Source organism: Mustela putorius, unplaced genomic scaffold, assembly GCF_011764305.1.
Source record: "Mustela putorius furo isolate JIRA1106 unplaced genomic scaffold, ASM1176430v1.1 tig00000596_pilon_pilon_pilon, whole genome shotgun sequence".
NCBI lineage: Eukaryota > Metazoa > Chordata > Mammalia > Carnivora > Mustelidae > Mustela > Mustela putorius.
In genome coordinates, this window is record NW_025421428.1 from 10,266,580 (window position 1) to 10,278,542 (window position 11,963).

General features: G+C 48.4%; 1 protein-coding gene across 1 annotated transcript in view; it reads left to right on the forward strand.

Moving 5' to 3' along the window:
• The window catches only part of NUP188 (nucleoporin 188), a 49,223-nt gene that overhangs the window by 28,224 nt on the left and 9,036 nt on the right, over positions 1–11,963 (forward strand). The window contains exons 14-29 of the mRNA XM_013058806.2: positions 593–712; positions 1,194–1,320; positions 2,036–2,188; positions 2,370–2,496; positions 2,708–2,795; positions 2,892–2,968; positions 3,545–3,659; positions 4,738–4,858; positions 4,988–5,054; positions 6,168–6,296; positions 6,621–6,760; positions 7,608–7,714; positions 9,704–9,910; positions 10,004–10,173; positions 11,124–11,193; positions 11,593–11,660. Of these exons, the coding sequence (XP_012914260.2) occupies positions 593–712; positions 1,194–1,320; positions 2,036–2,188; positions 2,370–2,496; positions 2,708–2,795; positions 2,892–2,968; positions 3,545–3,659; positions 4,738–4,858; positions 4,988–5,054; positions 6,168–6,296; positions 6,621–6,760; positions 7,608–7,714; positions 9,704–9,910; positions 10,004–10,173; positions 11,124–11,193; positions 11,593–11,660 (1,886 nt within the window). The remainder of the gene's footprint in view (positions 1–592; positions 713–1,193; positions 1,321–2,035; positions 2,189–2,369; positions 2,497–2,707; positions 2,796–2,891; positions 2,969–3,544; positions 3,660–4,737; positions 4,859–4,987; positions 5,055–6,167; positions 6,297–6,620; positions 6,761–7,607; positions 7,715–9,703; positions 9,911–10,003; positions 10,174–11,123; positions 11,194–11,592; positions 11,661–11,963) is intronic.

Sequence of the window (11,963 nt, forward strand, 5' to 3'; positions counted from 1 at the left end):
TGTGACTCTTGAACATGGTATTGGGAGATTGTGACTCTGAGTAGTCAGAGTATTGTAACTGGTTAGATAGGAATTTGGCTTTAGAGAGAACACTTTCTCACCAGTCCTCAGGGTTAGCATTGACAGCAGCCTGAATCCCCAGGGTCCAGCTGATGAGTAAATCTATTCTCCTTTGTACTGTGGCCTGTATGTCTTATCTTCTTCCTGAGTTGCTATCCGGCCTCAAGCTGTTCCTGGGAGAAGGTGGCGTGAAACAATGTATAGATTGAGGATCTGTTGCTTTTGTGTGGTAGCCAAATGCTGGTATGTGTTTGGTGCTTTTCACTTTATTGGAAACACGTCATGCGGAGGTGAATGCTGTTGTCTTCCTATAGGGAGGATGGCCAGAAGAGGTCACCCGAGGCAGTGATGTTCTCTTTTCAGGTCCTGATAGCCATTTTCAGTGGAAATATGGAAGTCTTAAATTGTTAGAAAGGAGTGATGTCTGCCTAAAGGAAATGATTGGTTTTAGGCTTTCTTATGATTGCTGGGCAGTTCAGAGATCTATAATTCGTGGATTATGTGGTCAGTGACTTCTCTCCTTCTACGATAGGAGCCAACCTCCGGGCTTGGGATCATTCTGGACAGTGTCTGTGGGATGTTCCCCCATCTCCTCTCCCCACTTCTGCAATTGCTACGAGCCCTCGTATCAGGGAAGTCCACTGCCAAAAAGGTAGGTGGTTCGGTTAGATGCCTGAATTCAGAGTGTGGGAGGTATGTTTGTGGGTGCCACTGCCACAGCAAGAATTAGTCTGAAGTTGAATGAACACTGCCAGAGGTAGTGTCTCAAGTCTATAAAATTTAAAGTACCTATTGTAGATGCTGTGGGAGAGGACAAAATATAAAGTTCCTTACTATCTCATTGGCAGAGACTAACAGTAAACACAAAAAGGGAGTAACTAATAAAGCCACACAGTCAGCGTCATTTGAGTAGTGAAGACCCACCATTCAGGAGAGTCAGCTGTCTGTGAGTGAGGGCTCCTTGAGCTCAGCGTTAGAGGATGGTGAGGGCTGGCAAGGAGTGCGGAGGCGGGTTCAAGAATTAGGGAGTCCCCACGTGCATGGTCTGGCTAAAGGGCAGAGACGTGGACATGGGACCCCTTGCATGTCCCCCAGGTAAACGTGTAGGTGTGTTTTTTTCTGCATGTTGGCAGGTGTATAGTTTCTTGGATAAGATGTCTTTCTACAATGAACTTTATAAGCACAAGCCCCATGATGTGATCTCCCACGAAGATGGAACTCTCTGGCGGAGGCAAACGTCCAAACTCCTTTATCCTCTTGGTAAGATGGAGAGACCTTGGTTCAGTAGCTCTTTTCCTTGGCCTCTCTTGAGGCTTCGTCTTTGCTGCTTCAACTTTTTCATGCAAGCTGCCTTTAAAGCAGTTCTCTCACTATGCTTGTTGATAACTGAGTGCATTTATCCCTTTTTTACGTCATTGGATTGTTTTATTTCAAAAATAATGCATGTTCGTTGTAATGAGAGACATGGCACCAGTCTATACCTCACTGAGTTTGCCTCTTGGGACTTAGCTGTTGGGTAGTAGGTGCTGAGAGTTGGTGTGTCCTTTTACATACTGTGTATGCTCTTCTAGACTCATTCTGCAAGCTGCTTTCCTTATATACAGATCTGACCCGTTCTTTTTAGTAACTACAGAATTATTCTAGATATTCCAGAGTCTTGTATCTTTTTCATTCTAAAGGACATGTAGGCCATGTCAGGTTTCTGCCACTACACACAGTGCTGCCTCGGGTACGTGTCCCTCACACACTGGTGCCTTTATTTTTAGTACATAGCGTCCCCACAGTGGGGTTGTTGGGTAAAAGGGCATATTTAAAAACAATTTTAAATTGTTTTTAAACTGGTCCATCAGTGTTAGCTACTAGCAAGAGAGTGTGTACATCTCTGTGTGACTAAATACTGGTGTCTGGTGTAGGAGGCACTTTTTCCTATTGTATCCCCAGATATTAGACTCATTTCCTTTCCTCTCTCCCACAGGGGGCCAGACCAACCTTCGCATACCTCAGGGCACCGTGGGCCAAGTAGTGCTGGACGACAGGGCTTACCTGGTACGCTGGGAGTACTCCTACAGCAGCTGGACCCTCTTCACGTGCGAGATCGAAATGCTGCTGCACGTCGTTTCCACTGCAGGTCAGGTCTGCGGAGGGAGACATGACTGTGGGGACGGAAAATGGCTGTGCTTAGATTCGGAGGACAGAGACTCTCAAGATAAAATTGAAAACCATCCAGACTGGGATGAGTGTAGTGTTTTTCTGGGTCTCAGAGACTATTCCATGTTCTTGAAGGAATTGTTTGCTTTCTTTCCCCACAGATGTAATCCAGCACTGCCAGCGGGTCAGACCCATCATCGATCTGGTACATAAGGTCATCAGCACGGATCTGTCCATAGCAGACTGTCTGTTGCCCATCACGTCCCGCATCTACATGCTGCTGCAGCGGTAAGCCTCTGTCTGGTCGCACACCTGCTGGGTTAGCATCCATACTTGTTCCTCTGTGGGAAGCCCTGGTCTGATACTGTCCCCATCTGAGGGCCTTTCTGTGTTTCTGTCTTTGCTGAGAGGAGGGACTTGGGCAGAGAGAAATGGAAAATGTTTATGGAGGAACAAGTTGTGTTATTCACTTTACCGAGTAGAGTACGCTGTTCTCCAGGCTAACGACAGTGATCTCCCCGCCAGTGGATGTCATTGCTTCTTGTGTCAATTGCTTGACTGTTTTGGCTGCCCGGAACCCAGCAAAGGTGAGAGATGCCAAGGCTTCCTAAGAGCCAAAAAAGGGTGCACCTGGTGGCTACCTGAAGACACGTGGACATTGGGCTCTTCTTTTCCCTTGTCAGGTGTGGACTGATCTTCGTCACACAGGCTTTTTACCATTCGTGGCGCACCAGGTCTCCAGCATGAGTCAGATGATTAGGTGAGCCAGGTCTTCTTCATTGGGCAGCGTGTACTCCCTGGGAGCGCCATACACGTTTCAAGTCCAGGCTAGCTTCATTCCTTTTCAAGAAACTTCGCTGGACGTTTCTGGATATATTTCTCATCCAGTGGCAACCCCCCTAGGTGTGTGGGAGTTAACTCTCCCACCTGAAGAATCTGGAAATGACTAGATCCGGAGACTTGGCTTCCCTTTCTTAGGCCATAGTCACTCTGTACCTTTCCTTGTTTCGTGGTTGCTGGAGCTCACCTGCTGGGCAGTTATTAATACACAGGCTCCATTTTCCTATCTGAGCATTCTCTCCTTGCCTGCTCTTAACTTAGAAGACAAAAGGATGTTTTTTGGATGTTTACTTGATTTTTTGAGGTTGTACATCACTAAAACACCTTCTTAATGTTCACTCTGGGTAGGAAGTAGCTGAGATTTGATGAATTCTTTTGTGGAGATTTCCTGTTGGAGGCCCAAGCCATCTACGTAATAACAAGAGTGCTCTGTGATTAGTTTCTGGAAACCCTGAGATTGCCCCACCCTGATTCCCCTGCCTCTGTTCTCTCTCAGTGCGGAGGGGATGAATGCCGGAGGGTATGGAAACCTCCTGATGAACAGTGAGCAGCCCCAGGGCGAGTACGCGGTCACAATTGCCTTTCTGCGCTTGATCACCACTCTTGTCAAGGTAAGAGTGAGTCAGTTGGAATCATCCGAGAAAGTCTCTCCTGCTGTGGTCCTCAGGTCTTCAGGCCCATCAGTTGTCCTGAGGTTACGGCATTAACAGTTTCTATGTATTGACTCTGTACCCATTCTGTGATGGGCACTTTTCCTGAGTTAATTTATGTAATGTAACCCTCGGAGGCAGGTGATATGATGGGGTGACTGTCAAGCTGTTTTCACTGGAGCCCGGGGTGGTACGCACGTTTTCTGTCACGCCTCCGTATACACGTACGTGTGTGTGGAACCCCGAGGCAGAGGGTCACAATTCAGCACTACTCTGACGACGCAAAAGGCATTTGGATATTTTCTCATAAGCTGGTTCCGCAATCCATTAATGGATTCCAGCTCAGTTTAAAAAATAGATGTTGCAGTCTGATGGAAGTCAACATTTCAGGTTGACTTTTTGCCTGTTCCATCAGCCTCGGGCGGGTAAAGAACTTTTTACAACCTCTGTGAAATAGGAGTCGTTGAACGGTCTCTACTCCACAGAGTTGTGGAGAGGGCCGCATGCGAGAAGCGCTCGGCCCACTTCCTGCCTGTGAGGGTCAGTGAACAGGTGCTTACAGAGGTAGAAAGAGCCCTTTGTAGAGATAGGGATGAAGATCTGTTTATGCAGAAGTGAAGAATCCCCATTTACAGGTGAGGAAGCTGATGTTTCCGAGTAACATTGGACAAAGAATTGTGAGTAGTAGAGCTCCTTTCTGGTATTCTAGGGGCAGAGGATGTGGCTGGCATCGTGACCATGAAACCGGCATTCCTTGTCCCTGACGGTCCCATGTCCTTCATGTTTATGGTACCTCTCCCCTGCACCAATTTAACCTTCCTCCGTCCCCTTCACATAGCTGCCTTTTGGGACATGGTGACGTTGTTTTGTTAGTCTTTTTCTCTGTGTCAGAGAAACCCACAGCTTGGACCCCGTTGAATCCTAATGTTTGCCAGGGTTTGCCAAGATTTCTTGTGGACCTGTGGGTTTCGAGTTCAATTTCTGATAGCTAAAACCCTTCCTTAAATGGCAGAAGTCCTCACAGTATGGTTTCTTGTAGGGGCAGCTGGGCAGTACCCAGAGCCAAGGGCTGGTGCCCTGCGTCATGTTTGTGCTGAAGGAGATGCTTCCCGGCTATCACAAGTGGCGTTACAACTCCCACGGTGTGAGAGAACAGATCGGTAAGGAAGGCGGTGTGTCCAGGGAAGACCAAGCAACTCCAGGCTCCCTGGAGATCTTGTCTTCCCCTTTCTCGGGATGCGGGTTAGCACAGAATGCCACAGCATTCCTGTGTCTTTTCTGGAGTCTAGGTTGCCTAATCCTGGAGCTGATTCATGCGATCCTGAACTTGTGCCATGAGGCCGACTTACATGGCAGGTATAAGGGGGAGGTGACTGCTTGAGCTGGCTGTGCCCAGATGCCACCACTCCTCATGGGAAGACAGGGCCTTCTGTGCGGAGCCCCCTTGTTCTTCCAGAGAACTCCCCTTGCTTGAGCCCAGAGCTCAGTACTCTTGAGGTTCTGATTTGCTTTCCACTGGAGGACATCCTTTCTACCTGTGAGTCGAGAAGAGAAGTGAAGGGGAAATGAGCTTGTCCCCAGTGAGACTGCGCACGTGGGCATGCACACACACACACACACAAATTGTTTTTTATGATCCTTAAAAAAGTAACACGTGTTCATTGTGAAGTAGAAAGCGCCCTTCCTGAACCTACCTCTGGGAGATTACTACGAAGTTAGTATGTTTTCTGCTACGTGATTTCCTCTGCTTATACTGACTGCTCTGGAATTTCATTTCCGTGCCACTTCATACAGACCTGTCTCGTTTGAGTGGCTCCGTGCAGTCTCTTCTGTGGATTAATAATTACTCATTTCAGTAAATCTGTCCATTAATTGATAAGACAGTAAGATAGCTTTACAGGGTAGTTTCTAAGATCAAATCTTTTTTTTTTTTTATTTTTTTTTATTTTTTAGGACTTTTATTCAAGAGAGAGAAGCACTCATGTTTGTGTACAAGTTGGGGGGGTGGTGAGGGCAGAGGAAGAGGGAAAAGCAGACTCCCCACTGAGCAGGGAGCCCTACATGGAGCTCGATCCCAGGAGCCCGAGATTATGACCCGAGCTGAAGGCAAACTTTTTTTTTTTTTAAGATTTTATTTATTTATTTGACAGACAGAGATCACAATTGGCAGAGAGGCAGGCAGAGAGAGAGGAGGAAGCAGGGTCCCCGCTGAGCAGAGAGCCCGATGCAGGGCTTGATCCCAGGACCCTGGGATCACGACCTGAGCCTAAGGCAGAGGCTTTAACCCACTGAGCCACCCAGGCGGCCCTAAGAGCAAGTCTGTTTAAGCAGAGTGATCAGAGTGTGTTCATCTGGCAGAGAGCTGCTTTGTATTACTGATGTCCCCTTGGTTCGGTTTGGACAGTGCTCTTCCCTTCCAGTCATAAACTTGGTGGCTCCCTGGTAACTTGGAACGTGTCTGTCTTGCAGTCACAGCCCCAGCCTGCAGTCTCTCTGCATTTGCAGCCTGGCCTACACAGAAGCTGGGCAGACGGTCATCAATATCATGGGCGTCGGGGTGGACACCATCGACATGGTGATGGCTGCTCAGCCCCGCAGGTAGGGCTCCCAGCCCCCTTCCCCGTTTGTCTTTACTGAGCCTGCGTGTTCTAAGAATTCCAGTGTAAGCTAATGTGTGGTAGCTTTTTAAGACAGTCTTGTTTCCCCTAGGACGTAGACTTTATGTACCCTGGTGGCTGCTGTGTAGACTGGCACACAGCGAAGGGAGCTGATTGCTCCTCCTCGCTCCTAGCTTGGACTGGGGCCTCTAACAGAAGCTGTTGACCTCTGGGATTATTGTTGGAATCTAATTCATGAGAGCACATATGTTGTGAATGAAGTCATGTTGTCTGAATCAACTTTGGTTTCCATTTGGCACCCTAGCGATGGGGCAGAGGGCCAGGGGCAGGGCCAGCTGCTGATCAAGACAGTGAAACTGGCATTCTCCGTCACCAACAATGTTATTCGGCTGAAACCGCCTTCTAATGTGGTGTCCCCCCTGGAGCAGGCTCTCACACAGCATGGTATGTATCGCTCTTTGACCAGCAGGGCTTCTGCCCACAAGGGCATACTTCAGGCTGTGTTGTTGGAGACCAGCAGTATTTTCTCACTAATTCCTGGAGAGAATTTGGGAATGAGCACCAGCTCCCATCCTGGACTTAGAAACAAGAGGGTGGGAACATCCTTTGCTTCTGCCTCCTGTTGATGACAGAATAATAGTTAAGGACCCGTGTTCACAGTCAGGCTGCCTGACTTCAGATTTTGGCTCTAATCAGCCGTGTTACCTTGGCTTATTATTAAGCAGCTCTGCCTCAGCTTTCTCGTCAATAAAATTAGGATAATAGTAGTGCCTACTTTATAAGATTATAGTGGAGGTAAGATTGCTCCTTGTCAGTCATGGAGAGAAGTTGGTCGTACCTGGTAAATATTGACGGTTTGACTCTCTGGGTCTTACACTATTCATTTAATCCCTCCGGGACTGTGTTTCCTCATGTTTAAGTAGGTGGTTAGGTACTGTCTAAGATGTATTCTACTTGTATCATTTTGGGATTTGGTAATATGTGCATTTCAGTGTAGTTTTTCAGTGTGATATATTTTTCTAACCTGGTAAGAGACTACCTGTTTTTTTTCAAAATGTCTTACAGCCCCTTTCTGTTCTTAATGAATTGGATTGGGGTGTTTACCTCCAAATCTTGGGTATCCCCTTGGCTACTAAAAAAAAAGAACGGATGGTTCCCTGGATTTTCTCTGGCCTTCCCAGGACTTGAGGCCAGTAACTTCCCTTGTGTGTGAGCCTTTGTGACCAACAGCCTCTCTTAGGGTCTTGACTCGGCACACTTGCTGTCTAACCTATTTCCTGTGCTGCTTCAGGTGCCCATGGGAACAACCTCATTGCTGTTCTTGCCAAGTACATCTACCACAAACACGATCCTGCTTTACCGCGTCTGGCCATCCAGCTGCTGAAACGTCTGGCCACAGTAGGTTCCCACTCAATCAGCTAAAGCCCCAGAAAGCTCACTTGGTGTTTGAGACCGCTCCTGCCTTCTTTCAAGGGAAACACCTAACTTGGACTTTTCTGACTTTGAAAGATTTTTGTTTATCTATTTGAGACAGTGAGGTCACCCACGTGTGCATGAGCTGGGGGTGGGGAACCTGATGTGCAGAGGGAGAGGGAAAATTTCAAACAGACTCCATGCCCAGCATGGAGCCCGATGAGAGGCTCAATCCCATGCCCCTGAGATCATGACCTGAGCCAAAATCAAGAGCTGAGCACTCAACTGACTGAGCCACCCAGGCGCCCCAAGACTTCTCTGACTTTTAAAGTGATGCGTCATACACACAGCACACATATTGTGTTGCCATACACACCACACATAAATGTTGTTCTATGATGGTATTTTTTTCCTGATTACAAAAGACAGACTTATTTTAAAATAATGAAACCTTAACCTATAAACGTGACATAGAAAATTAAGGTGCACTTGATCCCTTTGTTCCACGAATCCCTAGGAGCAGATTGGTATTCATTGGTCTGATTTCTTTTTTTCCCTTAAGAGAGGAGAGAGAGAGGGGGGCGCCTGGGTGGCTCGGTGGGTTGGGCCGCTGCCTTTGGCTCGGTCATGATCTCAGAGTCCCGCATCGGGCTCTCTGCTCAGCGGGGAGTCTGCTTCCCTTCCTCTCTTTCCGCCTGCCTCTCTGCCTACTTGTGATCTCTCTCTGTCGAATAAATAAATAAAATCTTTAAAAAAAAAAAAGAGAGAGAGAGAGGGAGAAGAGGCAGAGAGAGAATCTTAAGCAGGTTTCATGCCCAAGTGGGGACCCCAATGCAGGGTTCAGTCTCATAACCCTGACCTGAGCCGAAACCAAGAGTCAAGTTGCTCAACTGACTGAGCCACCCTGGCAGAGTTCTTTTTATCTGTGTTTAAAGGACGTTTGGTGTGTTCTTTTATTCTTTGCAAAAGTAGAAGGGCCCCATTCATGCTGTTGTATGCCTAGCTTTCTTCATGGAACACCAGATCTTGTGGTCTTTCCGTGTGGGCACATTTAGGCTGCTTCATTGTCTCTGATGCTTGCGTGGCATGCCCCAGCATGGATGCACCCTAACTGATTGGGGCTGTTTTTTTGTCTTTCACTATTACAGGCAGTGCTGCAGGACTTTTATCCCTAGAGTTCCATTAACTTCTGTTTTCAGTTCCTTAAAATTAGGTATTAGTGAACATTTTAACTTTTTTAGGTATTTCTGAATTATCCTCCAAAAAGGATGGTAACAGTTTATGCCTTTTTTTTTTTTTTTAAACCTAATCTCCACACCCATCATGGGGCTTGAACCCACCGCACCAAGATCAGGAGTCTCACACTCCACCTGCTGAGCCAGCCTGGTGCTCCAACAGTTTGTACTAATGCTAAGTCCTGTATCCCTGCCACAATGGCCCTATGAGTTTTTTCAATCTTTGCTAATTGAATAGGCAAATTGGTATCATCTCATTTTTATACCTTGCATATTTTTAACCATGAGAGAGGTCATGCATATTTTTATGTTGATTACTTTTTCTTCCATGAATTGGTGGGCCTTTTTTTTTTTTTAAGATTTTTTTTTTTTTTAATTTATTTGCCAGAGAGAGAGAGAGAGAGAGCGCGCGAGCACAGGCAGGCAGAGTGGTAGCAGAGGCAGAGGGAGAAGCAGGCTCCCCGCCGAGCAAGGAACCTGATGTGGGACTCGATCCCAGGACGCTGGGATCATGACCCGAGCCAAAGGCAGCCGCTTAACCAACTGAGCCACCCAGGCATCCCAATTGGTGGGCCTTTTGTACTGTAGTTTGACGCAACGTCCCTTCTAACCTAGAGCTATACATCTGGGTGTTTCCCTTTCCACACATTTTCTACAAGTTCTCCAGTACGTTTTGCAGGAGCCCGTGGAGGTTTTTCTGAATGTAGAGCCCTACGTTTGTGTGTTCGGTGTCTGCCAGGTGGCCCCGATGTCCGTATACGCCTGCCTGGGCAACGATGCAGCTGCCATTCGAGATGCCTTCCTGACCCGGCTGCAGAGCAAGATTGAGGACATGCGCATCAAAGTCATGATTCTGGAGTTCCTCACGGTTGCGGTAGAGACTCAGCCAGGCCTCATTGAACTGTTTCTGAACCTGGAGGTGAAGGATGGCAGTGACGGCTCCAAGGTGAGCCGGTGCCTGGGAGGAAGCTGGGGGAGGGGGTGGGTGCGCTGCTGGGTGGCGGCTGAGGGGCTGAACTGTGGCTTGGCCCTCTTGCAGGAATTCAGCCTTGGCGCGTGGAGCTGCCTCCACGCGGTGCTGGATCTGATTGATTCCCAGCAGCAGGACCGCTACTGGTGTCCGCCCCTGCTGCATCGGGCAGCCATTGCCTTCCTGCACGCCCTGTGGCAGGACCGGCGGGACAGTGCCATGCTGGTCCTCAGAACCAAGTGAGTCTGACTCTGGGAGGGATTGCCTTCCAAGGCTTATGTCTGCAAAATGGGAATAACAGTGGTTTATACTTTTGAGGTTTGTCGCGACAGCTCACTTGGCAGACGCATAGTCTGTGCTCAGAGCCTGGTTTGGTGTGCGGGAGCCTGACTCGGCGCCGTTCTCTGCTGCTGCCGCTGCCAGCAGGTGTCCTGTTCACCCGAAGGCAGAGATGGGGTTGTCTTGGGGCACCTTCCTTTTCCTGCCTTGTATGTTCTTCCCTTTTGCTAACCCCGTCACAATCCCTTGTTCTTGGTACCAGTAGCTGCAGATGAGGGTGGTTTCCTTGGGCCCTTGAACTGAATGAAACCCCTGTTCTCCAGGACCCTATTTGCAGAAAGGGAAGGGACGTTCAGAAGGCTGTGACCACAGGCGTCCCGTGTCCTTATGCCCTCCCCACTCTTTGTGGGACTGAGGAAAATGTATGGTGGCACAAATCACGAGAGTTTTTATTTACTTTTATGTATGTATTTATTTATTTGAAATGTTTTATTTATTTATTTCATAGAGAGAGAGACAGCAAGAGAGGGAACACAAGCAGGGGAGTGGGAGAGGGAGAAGCAGGCTTCCCACTGAGCAGGAAGCCTGATGCGGGGCTCGATCCCAGGACGCTTGGATCATGACCTGAGCTGAAGGCAGATGCTTAATGACTGAGCCACCCAGGTGCCCCATGAGAATTTTTATTGGTCAACTCTAGAATATACATACAATTGTGTTTTTAACAGGAAAACATAATTTTTATCTTTGGAACCTGTTTCATTTATGTAGGAGCAGCTGACCCATGAAACATGTTAGGACTGAGACGGGTACAGGGTACAGTATGGACAAGAAACCAGCTGGGGCGGGGGACAGAACTTCAGGAAGGCTTGCGTCAGAGAAAGTAAGATTTCCAAATGTGTTTTCTTTTCAGACCCAAGTTTTGGGAGAATTTAACCAGTCCGCTGTTTGGAACGCTTTCTCCTCCCTCAGAAACCTCTGAGGTAAGCCAGGGTGAAGAGTGGGACGGGGCGGAGAGTCCGCGGGAGGGCAGGCTGGGCGGCGAGACTGCGGGCTAGGAAACGATACATCCCCTCGGTAAGCAACGGGAGTGTTTTCTTCACTGGAGGCTTCTTTCTCAGAGACGTGCTTGCTTCCTCTCCCTTTGCCATCTGCTGGGAAGGAACGTGGCATGCCCGGCCCTGCGGTGATGGCTCCGTCCGTGGTCTTCTCCACTTGCTTGGAGACCCCGCAGACCTGCCATCGTGGGTGCCGTTCACATCTGATAGAGATTGGGCTTCCTTGTTTCCCAGGTGTCAGGTCCCTGTTCTGTTCCATTGAAGGGGACACCAGGGCAGGGGTTCTCCTCATGATTGGTGTCTAATCTGCTCTTCACTCCACAGCCCAGTGTCCTGGAAACCTGTGCCCTCATCATGAAGATAATTTGCTTGGAGATATACTATGTAGTTAAGTGAGTCCTTTCCCCTTTCAAGATTTTAATTTAAGGTTTGGGTGAGGGGTTGCGCAGTGGCCTGCCATGGGGGGCATGGCTTTTTGAGCCAAGGCAGAGGAGAGAGCTGGTTTGGAGCCATTGGTGGAGGGCCGCTGAGTTGTGTCCCTGGCCAGTCTATTGATGGCATTTATGATTGTCAGAGAGAGTTATTGTGAAGCAAACTCCATGTGCCTGGGATTTTATGGAGGAGGAATCCTGGAAAAGGCCTCAACCTAACCCATTATGTTGAGCACGAAGTAGGAGCCCCACACAGTGGAGGTG